This window comes from Scleropages formosus, chromosome 7 (assembly GCF_900964775.1).
Source record: "Scleropages formosus chromosome 7, fSclFor1.1, whole genome shotgun sequence".
Classification (NCBI taxonomy): Eukaryota; Metazoa; Chordata; class Actinopteri; order Osteoglossiformes; family Osteoglossidae; genus Scleropages; species Scleropages formosus.
Window position 1 is genome coordinate 17203424 of NC_041812.1, and position 19563 is coordinate 17222986.

Below are 19563 nucleotides of genomic sequence, written 5' to 3' on the forward strand. Positions count from 1 at the left end.
GTTTAAGGAAAACTTGACAGATTTCATTCGTGAAGGGGAATGCGGAGCGGTCGCGGTTGGGGTCCTCCTGCTGTCAGTGTCACCATCGTCGCATTGTGCCTGTGCTGTTCGCGAGGAGACAGTGAGTGTGTGACACACTGACTGTCACTGTGTGTGTGTGTGCGCGCGACAGATCAGATGTCGATCGGATGCACCAGCGTGTTTAGACGAACCTGCGATCATGTAGGGGGGGGAAAAAAAAAAGTCACCGCATTGCCACAGATTAGCGTTCAGGGTGACAACGAACAAGTCGCCTACATGTCACTCTCTCTGTCACCGCACCTGTCATGAGAAACAATGACTGTGTGAGTGTGAACATGAAACATTTCCATTTCTTAAATAATTTGTTGGACGCGATTCCCCAGAGCTACTTAGTAGGTTTTTAAAGTACTTGCAGTTATTTAACACCGGTTTATGCAGCAGGGTGATTTTTTTTTTTTATTGTGCCAGTTCAGGGCAAGAACCTTGATCAAAGGTACTACATCAAAGGCTTTGAGTACGAGGCGGCGGCTCTAATCACTGCACCACCTTCTGCCCCCTTTAAACATTAAATTAGGTGCCAAACATGCTGCGTAAAGAGACTTGTGGTGGAGAGGCCCACCAGTGGTACCTGTCACTGTGAATTGTTGCAGTACAAATACCCCGCTGTAAAAATGGGTAAATCACTGTAAAGTTCATTCTTTGAAACTGTAAGTCACCTTGGGCAAAGTTGTTTGATAAATAAAGGTCAAGAATAATGATGACTGCGATGGTGTTTGCTGTGACAGTGATGCGTAAATACTGAAGTACTGATCACTGTTTTTGACTGTAGGGATGAACATGTACAGGAGAACATTAAAGAAATTGAATTTAAACAGATGATGAGGGTCATCATATAGATAATTATGCTTTGTTTCCCACCTGTCTCAGGGCTCTTGCATCATGGCAGCCGCCAGCGTGAGCAGACCTGGTATTGTCCAGACCACAGAAAAATCCCAATTAACCCTGAAAGGTGCCACTTCTCCATATGTTTCTCTTGCCCTGTTTTAATTCTGCACTTTTCCTTTGTGATTTGTTCCTGTGGCTGTATTTTTTTACGCCCCAACACACGCAACAATCCTACACCTATCATATTCCCACTACCTTTTTCCCATCATTATTCCATTGTTAACCTCTCCTGTTTCAGTTCTCTCTCATTTGTTCTCTTTCAGTCTTCTCCCTTTGTGTCACTCTGCTATTTGGTGTCTCGTTGACTTAATGTGTGTTTTATTGTCTTCCTGTAAGTTTATAAAGGTCTAATTAGGGGCATGAATGTAGGCCGCGACTGTAAATAAATGAGACTTTTCCCTTCACACATCACCTTGCTTTTGCTTACTGGGTCCAGTAGGAGGGGCTGTTTCACCAAGTGCCCAGCAGCGCATTACTTTCTCTTCGTGAAACTGCTGTCATTGCAGAGGTGCTATATTCTGCCTGCGTTTAATCTCCTTCGGACACATGCTGCAATTCCTTGCTCCCTTTTCTACTCAAAGGTCTGTTAGATTGACAGTTGAGGTTCAGGTAGAAGATATGGAAAACAATTAAAAAAAAAAAAAAAAAAATGTACATGTTACTATCTGGAGTCTAGTTGCAACCAATGTAGTTACTGCATATGGCAGTAGAGCAGACACATTGTTTGGAGGGAGAAAAGAATCAGTCCCCTACAGGGCAGCATAACCAGAAGGATCCTGGTTCAAGGCACATGCCCGTCTACTTCTGCTGTAAAACCAGAGTAAATTACTTATACTACATTTTCCCGGTAAAAACACTGTCTTTTGATAAAAGCAACAAGTAAGCAATCAGTAATAAATAAATGAGTAAATACTTGTTTTCCTCCAGTGCTCTCTGCAAAGCCTCAGTCCCCCAAGCTGCCCAGCCGTCACTCTCGCCTCAGCTCCTTTGTGGAGGTGACCGCCGATGGCCTGACCTGCGAGACGAAAAAAACGGGCAAATGTAGCGGCCATCCAGAACTGCAATGGAACGAGGACCTCACTCTGTAAGGCCGCTGACTCCTCCACCTGACCACTGTCTTTCACTTTTCCTTGATTGTCTTCCCACCCTGATTACCTTCCCACAAGTTTTTAACTGTTTACTCCCAATTTGTTCTTGTATTTATTTTAATTTGTTTGATAGTTTGTGTTGCTGACTTGTGTTTTGTTGAATTAAAGTTTTTGCTGCAAACTAAATTTTGCAGTTTATGAATATAATGGTAGGGGGGTGCGGTGGTGCAGCAGGTTTGGCCTGTGCCTGCTTTCGGGTGGGTCTGGGATTCGAGTCCCGCTTGGGGTGCCTTGTGACGGACTGGCGTCCAGTCCTGGGTGTGTCCCCTCCCCCTCCAGCCTTACGCCCTGTGTTGCCGGGTTAGGCTCCGGTTCCCCGCGACCTCGTATGGGACAAGCGGTTCAGACTCTCTGTGTGTGTGTGTGTGTGTGTGTGTGTGTGTGTGTGTGTGTGTGTGTGTGTGTAATGGTAGGGGGGCGCAGTGGTGCAGCAGGTTTGGCCTGTGCCTGCTTTCGGGTGGGTCTGGGGTTCGAGTCCCGCTTGGGGTGCCTTGTGATGGACTGGCGTGCCGTCCTGGGTGTTTCCCCTCCTTGTCCAGCCCCCATGCCCTGTTCTGCCGGGTTAGGCTCTAGCTTGCCGCAACCCCGCTTGGGATAAGCAGCTTCAGACAACCTGTGTGTGTGTGTGTGTGTGTGTGTGTGTGTGTGTGTCAGTATAATGGTGTATTTATGGTGCTTTTTTTTTTTTTTTTCTTTTAATTACAACACAGAGTTAGTGGAATTCTGCATGTTTAAGTGAACTTCTGAATCCCAATTTTGCAGTGTGTTGTTCTCTGTGTAGGAACGTGACTCCTCAGAGCAGGTTGGACTTGAAAGTGTGGAACTGCCACACGCTGAGAAAGGAACTACTGGGCAGTGCCACCATTGACCTCCTGGATACCCTGCGCTCTCATGATGGCAAGAGTGAGTGCTCACATACAGACATCTCTATGTATTTCCTTATCCTTGCCTTTGCAGGGGATGCTACACTTTCAAAACAGGGAAACTGAATATTCAGCAAACACACATGAATCGTTCATCACACATATGTACAGAAACACGAACGCATACAGTTTGCTTAGATTTCTGTGCCAGTGAGTGAGATGGCAGTAATGTGAACCATTCTAAATTTCTTTGATGCTTTTTTCCAAAGCAACTTACAGTGTTAAGGTACTTATAGTTATTTACCCATTCATGCAACTGGGTAATTTTACTGGAGCAATTCAGGGTAAGTCTCTTGCTCAGGGGTACTACAGCTGGAGGTGGGGTTCAAACCTGTGATCTGTGGGTCCAGAGACATCAGCTCTAACTACTACTGTATGTTAGCAGCTATACTACATTCTTTTGTTCCCTTGATAACAGTTTATTGGAAGAGGAAACACTATGGTGTGGCTGTTACAAGGAAACCTTTACTTTTTGCACTTAGATAATTAACCTTTCGTGTGGTTGTTAGAATGAATCAGTCTCTGGTATGGTTGACATGTTTGTGTCAAAGTTTTCTGTAGTTAGAGAGCAGACTAGTCAAAATGTTATCAGGTGTGTGGCCCTTACACTGAAGGTTATGATCAGTTTTTTGCTCAAAAGTTGCATCGGTGTTTGTCTGAATGGAGTGGTCACATGTTAAAAGAGCAGCAAAATTGATTTTAATCTGCCTGTGTGTATGAATTTCTGTTCCTCTCTTTTTCTCTCTCTCTCTTTCTATACTTTTCAGTGGAGAATCTGCAGCTCAGTCTGGTCTTGCAGACAGAGAACAAAGGTGCAGTTGTAGCTGGAGGAGAGCTGACCGTCTGTCTGGACGGCCTGGCTGTTGATCTGGGATCGCTGCCCAATGGCAATGCTGCGACAGGCAGTGAGGCCCGCCTTCCTGTGCACTACAAGGGCGCACACAAACATGCGCACACAGACCCTCACACAGCCCCACATAGGCATATGCAAAAATAACACATTCGTTTTCTCCCTCTTTCGCACATATAAACACACCCGCACAGAGAACAGTAAAAGTTCTCATACTCCGACAAGCTTTGTCACGCACATTTTCTTTTTATCTCACTCACACTGGGTCTCTGTATATGTGAGGGATCTCTATATCTTTACGCTCATGATTGTCAACTTTGTCCTGGCTGGCAGAGAGATCAGAAGCGAGAGAACGTCCTCTCTGAGTCTTTAGCGGAGAAATGGGTTAAAGAAGAGACAAAGTGCCCCACATTACTGTTTAGTGGAGAATCACTTTAAAGAAGAGACGCAATGTCCGTAAAGTGCGTTCAGTAGTAGGTTGGATTGAAGAAGAGACAGAGACACAGCGTCCATACTGTCAGAGCTGAGCTGAAGAGGAGGCACAGTATGCAATCTGTAGTGTTTAGCAGAGAGACAGGTCTAAGAAGAAACAGTGTCCAAGGTGGGGTGTTTAGGTAGGGTCCCAGCACTCATGGTTGGACAGCTGTTACCCAGGCTGGACACTTCTGTGTGCTGTGCAGACTGCAGCTGAAGGAGTTATGAGTTTTGTTATGACTATGAAGAGTTTAAAAAGTTTATTGATTTGGCCAGCTTTTTTAATGATATTAGTGTTAAGAGGAAAAAAATTAGCCTAAGTAGAAGATTATAGAATTAATATTGCCACTTTGATTTACTCTGAAAGAATTATTCCTTTGACTGAACAATGGAGCTTTTTAAATACTAGTAATGCAGTAAATCAACACAAATTACGTATTAAGGTATTGGTCATTGCAATTTTAAGGATAACAAAATGATTTTATAAGCAATGCGATAATATGCACAACACTGGTAAAAGCATTCCTAAAAATCTAAAACATATTTATATTGCAACACAATAGTTGGTTGACGATGGTCATGAAATGACAACTACCGTACTTCATTTTGTTGTTAAAAACTATATATCAAAAAGTATATATTAAACGGTTAAGGTTTACATAATCAGTTTGATTTGTATGCCTGCTGGGCACAGAAATAGCATGACTCTTAACACTTAAAGGCAAGCGGAGGCGAAAGATTTACCCCTATTTTTCCATGATATGATTTATTTAACAATACTAAAACCTTATGATGCACTGTTCCAATAACACCATAGACCTAAGTCTTTCTATATTGTACATTTTATCTTCATATACCTTGTGTGTATGTAAATCAGTCAACGTGGGTCTCTTTCAGTATGAAGGTTCTTACTGTACATTCAGGAATGAACGGCTGTCTTCAAAATGTCCTGTTTCCATTCAGAAATTATTAGTTTTCATGGATCTCTGTCTGTCTGTCTCTCTCTCTCACACACACACACACACACACACACACACACACACAAGCATTCAGGTGAGCTCTTATGTGTAATTTGTTTCTCAGAATTGCGTAATTGAGCACTGCTCCTCTTTGCGGCACAATCGGGCCCTGTGACGGGTGTGGGTTGGGGGCTGGGAGGTGTTTTAAGGCTCTCAATGTGTGCTTTCTGAGGGCCGTGTGTTGGTTTAGTGTTTTTCCCTATCATTTCCCAGGTGGTTTTTCTAACACGCTGACACATGCGGCTCCCCATAAACAGGCCTTTGTGCTCAAGCCGGGAAACCGACCAGGGGCTGACAGACCGCCACACTGCATGCTGGAAACACACACACACACACTCCACATCAGTCCTGCTACACACACTTTTCTTTTCATCTGTCCCCATTTGTATATACACATACACAATTTCCTAGTCAGTTCTCATGTGTACAAATACACACACTGACTATTTATCGGCTCTCCTGTATATATAGAAACACACTGTTCTTCCATGTGCACATACATACATAAGTACACATGTTCTTTTTCTCATTTCTCGTTTATACGTATAAGCCCACACACACCATTCTTAGTCTGTATGTATACATACACTGTTCTTGTCAGTTTTCTCACACAGACTTACTCATATATATGTATATTCACATTCTCTGTTGATCATGAAGTATCTATCAGACATAGTCTTTTTGCCATGTACATAAGATTTTCCTTTTCAGTCCTTACACGGACGTGAGTGCTGTACTCATCAGCCCTCCCACTGACAGACACACTAAAATAGTGAATAAGGGAGACTGTAAGAAATCAAGAGCATAGATGTCTGTATGTACCTACGAAAATTTCAGCTTCTTGTGCTAGTGAGGTCATGGTGTAGTGAAGCATGTTGATCTCCTCTGCTGAAGAGACTGATTAGGAGCTGAATTCCAGACGGCATGAGCAATATGGCAGTGAATGCTTTATGAGCCATTCTCTTGTGGTACACAGACTTTACAGGAATGACGGACCAGTGGTTAAAATAGAGGTGGTGTAAAACGTACCTTTTGGAAGATAATTTGTATATATGTTTATCTTATACTTCATTTTATTGTTTCCCATATAGAATGGTGGGGATCCTACCACCACTTTCAAAACGACATTATTTATCCTGCCCACTTTTAATATGGGAATTTACGCTTATTGCCTAAATATTAGTCACTCCTCCGTCACGCTTGCTGGATGATGTCCTTTCACCAGAAAAGATGAACTCACCGCTGTTTTGTAAGCCTTCATTCTGGAATATCACGTGAAGCGAATTGCTTGTGACCAGATGCTGACACCCTAGACGATTCCCCCCCTTAACAATTACCAGGGGTTGTACTGTTCTTCTGGTTAGCGAGTCATGATGCAACATCCTTGTAATTTACATTGACTCAGACTTTTAGGGTTTTTCTGTGCTAGTTTGGTATCCTTATGATAGCTGTACATAGCAGCTTTGGATCCTGGAAAGCTTATTTTGGACTGTGGTTTGGGTCCAGGGCGTTTCTCTGGTGAGCGAGGAACTTCAGCTCAATAGTCTCAGCAAAGAACCAATGTCATAATCAGTTTATTGTGAGATAGTTAAAGTACATTAAAAAACTAAGCCCAAATGGCAAAGTCCTATAGTGTAAAACTAGTTTGGAATACAACCAAGATGAAAAAAAGTAGTTGTACTTTGCTTTTTTGTTGCAGCTTCATTATATAACGTTGACCTTTATCTTCTTAGTTGTAATCGTGGATCATTAGTTGATTTTTACTGTAAGTGCCTTTAGTAATTTTCTGTTATCATCTTGTGATATGGCATTTAACATTTTAGCTATACAGATACATTACAAATACATCTTTTGAAGTCCCCGTCCGGGGTGTGTCCCATCCCCCTCCAGCCTTGCGCTCTGTGTTGCCAGGTTAGGCTCCGGTTCTCCGCGACCCTGCTCGGGACAAGCGCTTTCAGACTGTTGTTTGACAAGAATCAATAGTTTTTCTCAATTTTAATATTTAACGTACATACTTTGTTTAATTTTGGTGTTGCAAGCAATCTGGAATGAAAAACCATTCATAGTTGAAAACATCACTTTGGAAGTGTCGTTGCAGATGGTTGTGCTACTGTCATAGGAATGAAATTTTATGAATGGTCACAGTATGTTTGCAATAATTAAGCTTTAGTGCAGTAATGACTAAATGCACTGGAGGAGCATGTGGCTCTCTAATGTTTGGTTCCTAACATGTCTGTGAGCAATGAGCATTAGGTGAGTAGTACTTCTGATGATTTCTTTTTTGGATTTGCCCAGAGATGCTGCAAACGGATAAACAGACTGACACGCAGAGCCCACAGAGGACTGAGAGTGAAGAGATAAGCATCACAGACAGCCCCCATGGCAGGTGAGCACTTGCTCACTTCTCTCTTCCTTCCACTTACTTACTCGTGCACATTCATCCTCTTAAATATTTACACATTATTCTTCTCATACACGGATTCGTTACACACACTCACACTTGCAGACAGACTCTTTCTCCTCTCCACATGTACACGCAGGTATTTACACTTACACAGTGGCATATACGTGTTTATGTGGAGGATGTACATGTGCATTTGTATTCATACTCCTTCACTGACAGAAGCACAAACTGAGATATAAGTTTTTCTAACCCTCTTCTTTGTTTCTGTGCAATAATCATCGCGCAGGCTACTAACAAAATGTGACTTGTGGGGTTTCATTGGTTTCTGCTGATTGAGGAAATAGGGCCACTGATTGAATACACTGCTAAAACTGGTACTCTTGCAATATTGCAAACATCTTTGAGAGTGATATTGTTTTTAAGGAATAACTTCTATTAAAAAAAAAATGGATTCTAATATTAAGTTGTTTTTACAAATGTGGAAGTAAAACTGGACTTCACTTCTAGTTTAAATTCAGATATCCTCAGTTAAGGTTTTGATTGATTTCTTGCCAAACTTTTACTCAGCATTCTGCTGTTCTGGGGAGTTAAAGAAATGTTTTTTCATTGTATGAAATCCTGTGCTGTGGGGGGAAGAAAATCTAAATTTAGCTGCAGGAAAATATGAGGAGTTTTGGGGTGGAAAAGTTAGAACATGAGCCATCGGGACACAGGAGAACAGAGTGTTTCTGTCAGACAAATACAGGTATGTTTCTTTTCATACACAAAACATGCACACATTAACAAAAATAACACATTAATGTTTAAGCTCAGTGTTCAGTATAGGCTTTTTAACAAACTTGCTAAAATGCACATATAGCTAAATTGACATAATCATGCTGAGACAACACATAGGTCTTAAATCCAGCTATTCACATAGAATGTATGGCATTAGCGATTTACCAAGACACTGTCAAGGAGCCTCAAATGCTGAATGCATGTGTATGCATGTTTTTGTAACTGTGGTCTTTCCTAAAGAAGTCAGAGACAGTCAGCGGGAGGGTCCAGGGGAGGATCTTTAGCCAACGGAGTGATGACGCAGAATGAAGGTCCCAGCCCAGGACCCCACAGTCAACACCGGCAGGCCAAGAACCCTCAGAGTAGTCCAGGGAATGCAGGCAAGTCCCCACACCATCCAGTTGCCTCTGAGCTCGCCCACATACACATATCCTCTTCAGCATACTTTGTCATGAATCCCAATCCACATATACCCACATCTTCAAACCAGTCCATAAACTCATATTGTCATAGAAATGCCCCTATAATTACCCGAATTCTAATATGCACACAGTTCTATTTTTCACAATCATGCATACATCCTTATATACCCATATCCCAAATACCTGCATCCTCTTCCTCCCACATTGCTATTGCCCAGATACTCATATACCTACACTGTCATACACCAGTATCCTCTCAAATCTTCATAAACTTCTGTCATTATACATGTAAGTAATGTAGGTGTATGGATTTTATCATTTGTGATAAATATGTGTACTAATGCAACAACACACTTCGCATCCCTTCCAATCTAAGGTAAATGTGAGCCAACCTCCAATGGAGTGGAGAATGGACGCAGCAGTCCAGGTCCCCATGTGCCTCCCATGTCCAGGACAACAGCCCTTTCATCCAACACCCCCACATTAGTGGGAACCCCCAGTTCAGACAGCGGAGCCCCACCCCCACCAGAGGAGTCCCCACCACCCATCACAGACCAGACCAATAGGGAGGAGTCTCTGCCAAATGGGTGAGAATCTTGGCAACTATCCTGGCCAAGCCAGTGGGGTCAGAAAAGGAAAATCCAGAGGGATGGACAGCTTGTTTTTTTTTTTTTTTTTGTCTTTTATCTTCATGTTTGAATACAGGATGTTTTAAACAGTATATTCACTTTAATGCACAAAAAATGCTCTATTTTCCATTGGTGTACAATGAAGGCATTTTTTGACAAATGTCAAATTAAGCCAGGTGTTCAAAATGGTTGCAGTTAACATTTATTCGTTTAGATGACACTTCTCTCCAGAGCAACTTGCGATGTTAAGCTGTCTACAATTATTTATCCATTTATACAGCTGGGTAATTTTTACTGGAGTAATTTAGGGTAAGTACTTTGCTCAAGGGTACTACAGCTGGAGCTGGGATTCAAAACTGCGACCTTTGGGTCCAAAGACAGCAGCAGTAACCACTACACTATCAGCTGCCCTCTTCATTTAGGCTCTTTCGAAGTTAGCGGACAAGTTAGTGGCAAACATCAAATGTATATTGTTTTTTAAGACGCTTCATTTGTTGGTAGCCCCAGTAAATGGGAACATCTTAGCTCCATATAAAGCAGCAGAATATATGTGTGTAACACTGTATGGCAGTGTATGTATCAAACCACACAATGTGGGGCAGCAGGTAGCGTAGCAGTTAGGGTTAGTTATCACTTTTGAACTCAAAGAACCCAAGTTCGATTTTCACTTCCTGGTGTAGTACTTTTAAGAAAGGTATTTACCCTAAATTGCTCCACTAAAAATTGCCCCACTGTACACAGTGGGGTAACAAATTATAAGTACCTTAACATTTGTAAGGCTCTTCAGAAAAAAGATATGGGTAAATGAATAAATGTTAATATAAACTTCTCAGCTAATCTGTTCTCAGTTTCACATTTTTCCTCCCATTGTTATTTATCGCAATCACTGCAGTGTCTGCTTTACTTGTAGAATTTTCTTTGTTTTATATATGTATTTGAGGAGTACATGGAGGAAAAAACATCATAAAGTCAGTTTAAGTGAAGGTGGGAAGTTTTTATGTACAGTACATGTTTTCAGTAGCGTGTGGGTGGGTAAAGGGCTGTTCACAGTCTGCCTCTGCCTCTGCTACACAGTTTCTCTGTATAAAGTGTACTTTTTTCCTCTTTTTACACGCATGCATGCATACACACACACTCACACGCACACACGCAGTTGCAGTCAGCACTCTCTGTCCCTCTGTCCTCCCCATGCTCTGGAGAGAGCACCATCACATTCCCCTCAAGTGGGTCTATGTGTGTCTACAGGGGCTGCAGCACAAAGCCAGTCTGTTCCTGCAGGAAGCAGGGTGGGACGCTGGCAGAGCCAACACACCTTTTCTGTGTCTGGGAAAAGAAGGCAGCTTTCAGGGAATCATTCCACACAGCCAGACCTGCTGCATTTTAATGTGCAGCAATTCAACTCATTCACCTCGAGCGTCTGCGTGCGAGCACCTCCCGCATGTTTTCGTGTGTCTTGTCTGCCTTCTTCCATCTTTCTGTTTGTCCGTGTGTTTTTTATGTGACCGTACCTTTATTGTGTAGACGTTTGTGTGTGTGTGTGTGTGTGTGTGTGTGTGTGTGTGTGTGTGTGTGTGTGTGTGTGTGTCTTTTTATAATAGTGCCATTGAGTGTGTGCTTGTGTGTGTCTGTGTACATTAGGAGACTCAGTAACACAGACCAGTTGTAGATCTAGACAGAGATAAGCTTGAAGAATGATTTGTATGAATAAGAAGATTTTGGCAACATCTAACAAAATTTGCGTTTCTGCGTCTACAGCCAATTACGTTCTCGAGGTGCAGGAATCGGTCTGTAAAGTTTCTTAGATGTACGCATTTTACCTGCTGCCTGCGCACAAAAACACGCTGCTTTATGTTTTGCTCCTTGATAATATCATATATTTTAATTCTTCGAAGAATGCGTGTAGCTCTGCTGATCAGTTTTTCATTAAACATCTGTTTTATGTGCCCAAATACCTATGGCATGAAATAGTTCCATTTTCTCTGGTATTACTGGTATGTTAAATAACTAGCTAAATGGGAGAAGTTCTATTATGGTACTGCAAAGTAACAGTGAGATTTTTTCAGTCACTTTCCATGGCTACACTGATGATTTTTGTAAAAAAAAAAACGTACTCGCTGCACCCACGTAGCAATGGTTGGTTAGTTAACTAATCTTCCTCTTGTCCTTTTCTTTTCTCAGCTGGGAGCAGCGTGTCCTGCCCAATGGCAGGGTCTACTATGTGGACCACAACACCAAAACCACCACCTGGGAGAGACCCCTGCCTCCTGGGTTAGTACCACTCACTGCTGCCCCTCCTGCCCTTTTGTGTCCCTCCTTACCCACTGGCTCCCCCTTATTCATCCCACCCTCAGGGAAGCTGGTTTTAGAAGGTGAGCTGAGGTGGTACATCTACATTAATTTATTTAGCAGATGCTTTTCTCCAAAGCACCTTCCAGTGAACTCTGTGTAGTGTTATCAGCCCACACCTTATTCCCCAAGGTGACTTACACTGCTTACACCGGGTCACTCATCCGTACATCAGTGGAACACACACACATTCTTTGTCACTCACACACTATGGGGAACCTGAACAGCATATCTTTGGACTGTGGGAGGAAACTGGAGCACCCACCAGAAACCCATGCAGACACGGGGAGAACATGCAAACTCCACACAGGTACCAGTCCCTGATTGCAACTCCATGTGTACATGTCCTGACTAGCCCTGCACCACTGAAGATTTGACAGCATACTGCAAGTGCAGTGCATGATGGGATGGGATGGCCAATATGGCTGAGGAAGGGAGGACTATGTGCAGGGTTTCCTGCTCACTTGTGAAAATTCCCTGCATACCTCCCCCTGTTCTAGCTACCGCTTATAGCTGGACACACAGCCAAGAGTCCAGCCCAGGGGGAAGACAGGGTTGCATTCGTGTTGGTGCTGAAGGGCTTTCTGAGGAGGGGGTGAGATTTGACTCATGTGGCTGCCAGCAAAAGAAAGAAAGTACACATGGGGTTGAAAAGAGTCTAACAGTGGGTGTGGAACCCAATCCCATGCTAGAAACACATTCTTGTTGTCAAGTCCATATTTGTCTTTAGCTGTTTCTAATGGTTGATGGTTCACTTAATAAGCAGACAGGTTCTGAAGACACTTGTACTTCTCAAGGGTCCAATTTTCACATCACAAAACTCTTTTGTCCATTTGCAAGAGTATCTGTGTCAGATGTGTAAGTTGGTGCCTTTGTCCTGACGTAAGAGCAGATGAGGAATCTCCCAAGAAGTGTTGAAATGAGCCTTCTGAACTCAGCATTGTTTGCATTTGCGTAATAAGCATTTCTCCTTCTTGTAACAATCACGTTGACCCTTCCTGTTTGCCTTTTTCATGGCTCTTGATTTCTCCACACATCTGCTGCCTCCACAATTAAGAAAGTGAGAAAACCATCTCCCTCCCTCTTTACCTCCTCACCTCATTTTTTCCACTGGGTTAAAGATGTGGAGAACAAAAGCCCTTTTTTCTCAGGTACACGTGCAGTGGACCTGTCATTTAGGTGGCTACACACTGGGCTTTCTTCCCGCTGGCTGTAAAGTTGGTGTTTGCGGTCCCACTGTGGAAGCCTGTCTGTTTGTTCACCACTAGGCAGAAACAAGTGCCACACTGTCTTCATCTTTACTTCCCTGGCATGAGGAGGGCCGCCATCCACATCCGCCATCATCTGTCCCATAAGTGCCCAATGTTTGGACTTCTACAGGAGCACTAATGCATTAGGAAAGAGTGTTATTTAACCCTCATCTATCATGAAAAGTTGACTTTAAGGAGACTGAAACAATGCAGTCAGAAGTTTATAGGTCTTTATGTACTTATAGACCATAGCTCTTTATGTATGTTGTAAGCCAGTATGTTGAATGTGTGTTGGGAGGAAAGGATGTGAGTGTGTGTATTGCTCATGAGCGAGTGCCCCGTGCCCATCCGTCGGGAACTCTTCCGGGGGGAATTGGATGTTTTCTTATCCCACATTCTCCCCAGTGTGAGTAAGCGCTCCAAGAATAGCGCCAGGAGTCTGGTCTCCACTTGGACCAAACCAGGGCTGACAGGAAACTGACCTTTATTGGAGATTTCGCCCTGGCTGCCTGAGCCTGAGTCTCAGCTCTTGCACCCACCACCCCTCCTCAGCAATTTGAAATCAGCACCTAGAACAGCATGTTATTGTCATCCCTTCACAGCTCCACCATCCCACCATGCACGTCTCCTTTCCCTCCGTCATGCCTTCTCACAATAAGCAGAAGAAATCCAAGGTCAGCCTGGGTACATGTTTGTGTATGTCTAAGACTTGGGCTGTTACTTATGTCTCTTTCTCACCAGCTGGGAGAAGCGGGTTGACCAGCGCGGACGCTTCTACTATGTGGACCACAACACTCGGACCACCACGTGGCAGAGGCCCACGGCTGAGTCGGTGCGCAACTACCAGCAGTGGCAGTCACAACGCAGCCAGCTGCAGGGGGCCATGCATCAGTTCAGCCAGAGGTTCCTCTACCAGGTAACGTGGGGAAGAGGGGAGTGGCCAGGGCATGGCTTTTGTCACAAATATATTAATCTATCATCATACTCTAAAATAAACCTTTCTGAGAAGGTACAGGAAGTACCAGGGAATGCGAAACATTATTCAACAGGGAATTTTAAGGATGTCATTATCTTTTGAGAAATGTTTTTAGGTGGGTAGAGTGGACATAATGTCGCTTAGGCTGCGTCTAGGGTGTGTTTTCGTCTGCAAGCGTGCGATATTGTCTGCTGTATTTTTCCACTCTTCTGCATTGTGGTGTGTGAAATACTGCCCCCTCTGAAGAGCATGCTGAGTAACGTCTACCATGGCGAAAATAACTAAAGGGCGTTGAATGAAAACAAACAAAGCATTTTGGAAGGGAGCTCGCCATACTTTGCTGAAACAGGCAGCAATTTACTACTCAGGAGCTCAAAATATGCAGGGAGGAGCAAGATGGGCGTTGGTAATGGAGGTGAAAGACGTTTACGTGTTACCTTATTCCGCTCATTCACAAAAATTCTATTTTGCCGTAATGTCTTATACAGTCGGCAGCATCTTTTCCTATTAAAACTGGACTGGAATTGCAGATGTATTTTTGTTTAAAACATCAATACAATAAATATGTTTTAACTGCAGAGATGCAGAACAACAGCATAATTATGCTGCTAGCTTTAATGGTGCAACGCCACTTATGTGTGCATACTCTTCATTGATCAAAGGCAAGCCATTGTAGTGTTCAGTGTGTATAGCACTGATATAAATAGCGCTAATAAAGTTAACTTTTTTTACATTCAACATTGTTATTAACCTTTATTCAGCTGACATGTTTTTTCCAAGGCAACTTGCAACATTACATTGTACAGCACACACACACACGCTGTCTGACATTGCTTGTCCCGAGTGGGGTCACGGCGATTCTGAGCCTATCCCGGCAACACAGGGCGCAAGGCCGAAGGGGGAAGGGACACACCCAGGACGGGACACACCCAGGACGGGACACCAGTCGGTCGCAAGGCACCCCAAGCAGGACTCGAACCCCAGACCTGCCAGAGAACAGGACCTAGCCAAGCCCGCTGTGCCACCGCACCCCCCACATTGTATAGTACTAAGCTTCTATTCCATATCCATTTATAACGTAGGTGTTCTTACTGTATCGGTTCAGACTAAGTACCTTGTTCAAAGGTATGCCAACTGGAGAGGGATTCAGACAAGTCACTTTCAGCTTGTAATATGACTTAAGCACTAATACACCTTTATTTCTTTTTTGCTATGGTTAGTAAGTAAATAAGCAAGCACAACATTGAATCAAAACAGTTTTAAAAAGTTACTTTTTCTCAGCCCAAGTTTAATCCATGTAGCCTTAATATTTGTGTTTAACAAGTTTCACCTGAAGACATTGTGCTTCTTAATCTTAGTAACATTTTGGAACAGCACAAGATGTTAATTGGCATATATAGTGCAGGTACCACCTTGTTTTCAAAACATGCTTTTTTGGGGCTCCTGATCCCGGTGTCTTTGTAAGTGGGAACCCTAACAGCAGAACTGAGCTGCTTTGTGCTACTGGTAGAGGGTGGATCATGAGCGAGGATCTGCTTAAGTCAGTCCATCAGGCACTTAAACGTCCAGCATGGTGCCGGTTGACTTGCAGTGTGAAAACAGAGCCAAGTTGACATAGAAGTGGTTTGGATGAATCAGTTATGCCTGTTAGAGGGCTCAGGGGGTAGTATGTACAGCTGATGATGAGATATTTACATTTACATTTATTCATTTAGGAGAGACTTTTCTCCAAAGCGACGCACATCTCAGCAAAGATACAATTTGTGCATTACATCAAGAGAAAGAGACATGGATGCAGACATGTGATTCTTAAGTAAACCTAGTTTGTTACTTTCCACTTGATGCACCGATGTTCATTGCTCGAGTAGGTACATAAAACGCAGGATATATGAATCCTGATAACCTCCTACATTTTTTTTTTTTTAATAATAAGGTACACAAACATTTACATACAGTGCTGGAGGAGCGGCTATGTAAAGGGTTAACTCAATACTTTGAGATGTATGTCACTTTGGAAAAAAGCATCTGCTACATTTATTTATTTAGCAGACACTTTTCTCCAAAGCGACTTCCAATGAACTCTATGTAGTGTTATCAGCCCACATGCCTTATTCACCAAGGTGACTTACAGTGCTAGATACACTACCCACAATGGGTCACTCATCCATACATCAGTGAATCACACTCTCTGTCACTCAGACACTATGGGGGAACCTGAACAGCATGTCTTTGGACTGTGGGAGGAAACCAGAGCACCCAGAGGAAACCCACAGGGAGAACATGCAAACTCCACACAGACTGAGCGGGGATTAAACCCATGTCCTCTTGCACCACCCAGGTGCTGTGAGAGAGCAGCACTACTCGCAGTGCCACCATGCCGTCCAAGTGCTAAATGAATAAATGTAAATGTAATACAACTAAACGGCAAGAAAAATTGTGGAAAAAAGAAAAAGATGGTTCTTACTTAAGCCCCCTATGGTTCTATCCCTCTATAACACACATTAGGATGCAGCCCTGTAGGTTCAAATGAAATGTTAACAAATCTATACATTATGGAACCTAGATGTGCAAATGATAATGTTTCTGCCACAGGCGTTTCAATAAATGCATGTTGGAAGTAAAAGCTCTTTACAAAATGCACTCGGAGACATCATTGCTATACAGTTATATTTATATGCATTCATTCATTTTTAGGCGCTTTTCTGGAAAGCGACATACAGCTCAGACCAAAAATAAATTCATCCCACAAAAAAGGGAAGGCTTAGCTACAGAAACAATTACTGAAGCACGTCTTGTTTGTCTGACACCGCCATTGTTATAGCGCACGTACTCCAGTATCTACGGAAGTGACATATAAGTAGGAAAAAGGTAGAAAATAGGTGGAGGGGGACCAGAAGGAGGCCAGAGGTGGAAGAACCTAGAAGCTATAAATACTGCCCTGAAGTATGGCTTCAGATACATAAACAGCTTATAAAAATACACTGGAATATGGCTAATTTTGCCACAGCTAATTACCTGATGTCCTCGTTGCCCAGTCTGCCCACTATGGGTACAAAATACTGGGCTTCCTGTTGCAACAATATTCGTCCACTGAATGTTATTGACTCCTACCCACAGGCTTCTGATGAATCTAAGACAGACACGCTCAGGCTCAAAGGCCTCTGCCAAAATTGCCATCCCAGTATCCATTGGACTTTTAGTGACTACCATGAGAAGTTTGCTGTACTCTTGGAGTGTCATGAAGATGTGACCGTTTTTTCATGTGGTTGAGTGGGATCCCTCTTGCGGCACCCAGTCACTTTCCTATGTTAGAAGCGCTTTGCCACACACCTCACTCCCTCCATCCCTGCGAAAAAATCTGCGTACCCCGTAGCTGGCCATTGTGTGTTTTCACACGGTCAAAGCATTCATTGTGTGTGTTTCTGATTTATGTGTGTACATGTCATTGTGGAGAGTGCTGTGTGTGGGAATATATGATAAAGCGAAAACGCTCTGAGACAGCAGCAGTGCGAATACAAGAAAACAAAGTGCTGACGTGTGAAAGTGTGTCACTTATGAGTTAGCGTGCGCGTGGATGTCGTTGTTATTGACAACAAAGTCCGGTGGAGAGTGACATTATATGAACGAATGAGGGCTGTGTCTAAAATTTTGTGAGTGAATATGCCAGTGTGTGTCTGCATATGTAAGTGAAAGACGAAAGGCTATGTGTGAGTGTGTTCTTGAGTGAGTTTGTACTTGTCTGCATGAAAGAGAAGGCAGTGTGTGTGAGTGTGTGCAATAATTGCACCTCATTAGCTGCTCCTGGGAGACCTTCCCCAAAGTCATTAACTGCTGTTTCCGGTTCTCCCCCCCTTCCTCTCCTCTCCTCTCCTCTCCTGTCCCCACTGCATTCCCACCGAGAGAGCACCGCCCCCATACAACATCCCCCCCCCACGCTGACATGGCTCAGACTCAACCAGAGGCATTAATGCATTGACTTTCCTCTTGGAGATACTACTCTGGCCTACTTGTTCCTCGGTTCTCTGCTCATTGTGTGGTTCTCATTGACTCCTTAGATCCTTTTCTCGTTTCCTTACTTTTGCATTTATTCATTGAGCAGATGCTGTCCTTCAAAACGATGTACAACACTGAGTAAACAAAAGTACATTTCACACCAGAGAAAGAGTTACAAACACGGTTCTCAAAGTAGTCAGTTTATGAAATACCAGCCTTCTTGCTGCATATAAAATTGATATATAATACAAAGGTGGTAGTGTAAGATGATTTACTGTAACTTTCCTTTCCTTAATGCAGTCCTGGAAGAGTCCATGAGAACCTGTAAAAGTACCATGTGTCACTCTCAGTGTAGTTTGATTTATTTTTGCATAACGCCGACCTATCAAGATGTCATAGAGTGTCTAACGGAGAATCACACATGCAGCACGTAGGGACATGCGCCGTGTAGCGTAAACAAGAGCAGCGATACACGGTGTGGGTAAGAAAGCCAGAAGGGCCCAGAGGAGAGGAACCAAACCTCCCAACTTTGTTATAGGAGAAAAGAGCTCTGGGGTGGCAAAGCCAACTGGCTGCTCACCTCTCCTGCATATGGTGTCATTACACAGCGAGGGAAAATGTTACTATCACTGTTTACACCATGCAATTGGTGGCCACATCTGTGTCGCAGCAGTCGGTAATCTCTGTTTGACTGCTTGTAATGCCGCTCTGTGGAAAATGTAGCACATGTTTCAGACAGGAGCATCTTGTGGTACTTCTGCATGCTTTGTGTTGAGAAGTGGCCCAGATGCAATGACTTCAGCACACACACGCCCTTCCTGGCTCCCGTTTGCCTCCTTTTGCGGCTCTATGCTACTTCGCCGGGCTTTCTGGAACTCTTGGTGGAAGAGCGCCCGTGAGTGCGTGCGCTGTGCACGCACAGTTAGCGTGACGTGTTCCCGGCTGCAGTCTCAAGCCGCCCCGCCAGCAGCAGCCCCTCCTGCAGGCACGGGGAGTGATGTCATGCCTTTATTTCATTATTTTTGTTAACCTTTTTTAGTCTCGGTAACACTGGATGGCATGTCATGTGGGCAGGGGGAGGAGTGACTGGCGCTACATACAGATGGGAGGCGGGTGGGGAACGGGTGGGCAGTGAAAGGAAAATTTCTTCAAGAGCAGATGGGTGCGAGCCCTCTCAGCCTCCCCCCCCCCCGCCACTTTGTCCTTTATCCCCACTTTCGCTCCTTTATGAAGGACGATTAACGTAACTCCGGTCGATAATGTGTTTAGCTTAAAACACTTACAGCTTACAGGAGCGTAAAAGCGAGGCGCACGTTACGAGGGCTGTGTTTATCAGCAGTGACTCCCCTCGCGTTCAGCAGAGAAGCTCTCTTCTGTCGAACCGTT

At 43.6% G+C, this 19563-nt stretch overlaps 1 protein-coding gene across 3 annotated transcripts in view; it reads left to right on the forward strand.

Moving 5' to 3' along the window:
* The window catches only part of wwp2 (WW domain containing E3 ubiquitin protein ligase 2), a 34702-nt gene that overhangs the window by 332 nt on the left and 14807 nt on the right, over positions 1-19563 (forward strand). For 2 of the 3 annotated variants that reach the window (XM_018739410.2, XM_018739412.2), the window contains exons 2-10: positions 949-1030; positions 1894-2050; positions 2896-3017; positions 3805-3942; positions 7676-7766; positions 8802-8941; positions 9360-9570; positions 11791-11880; positions 13950-14124. In XM_018739410.2, coding sequence (XP_018594926.2) covers positions 961-1030; positions 1894-2050; positions 2896-3017; positions 3805-3942; positions 7676-7766; positions 8802-8941; positions 9360-9570; positions 11791-11880; positions 13950-14124 — 1194 coding nt within the window. In that variant the 5' untranslated portion in view covers positions 949-960. The remainder of the gene's footprint in view (positions 1-948; positions 1031-1893; positions 2051-2895; positions 3018-3804; positions 3943-7675; positions 7767-8801; positions 8942-9359; positions 9571-11790; positions 11881-13949; positions 14125-19563) is intronic. The other variant, XM_018739411.2, reaches the window with a different exon arrangement.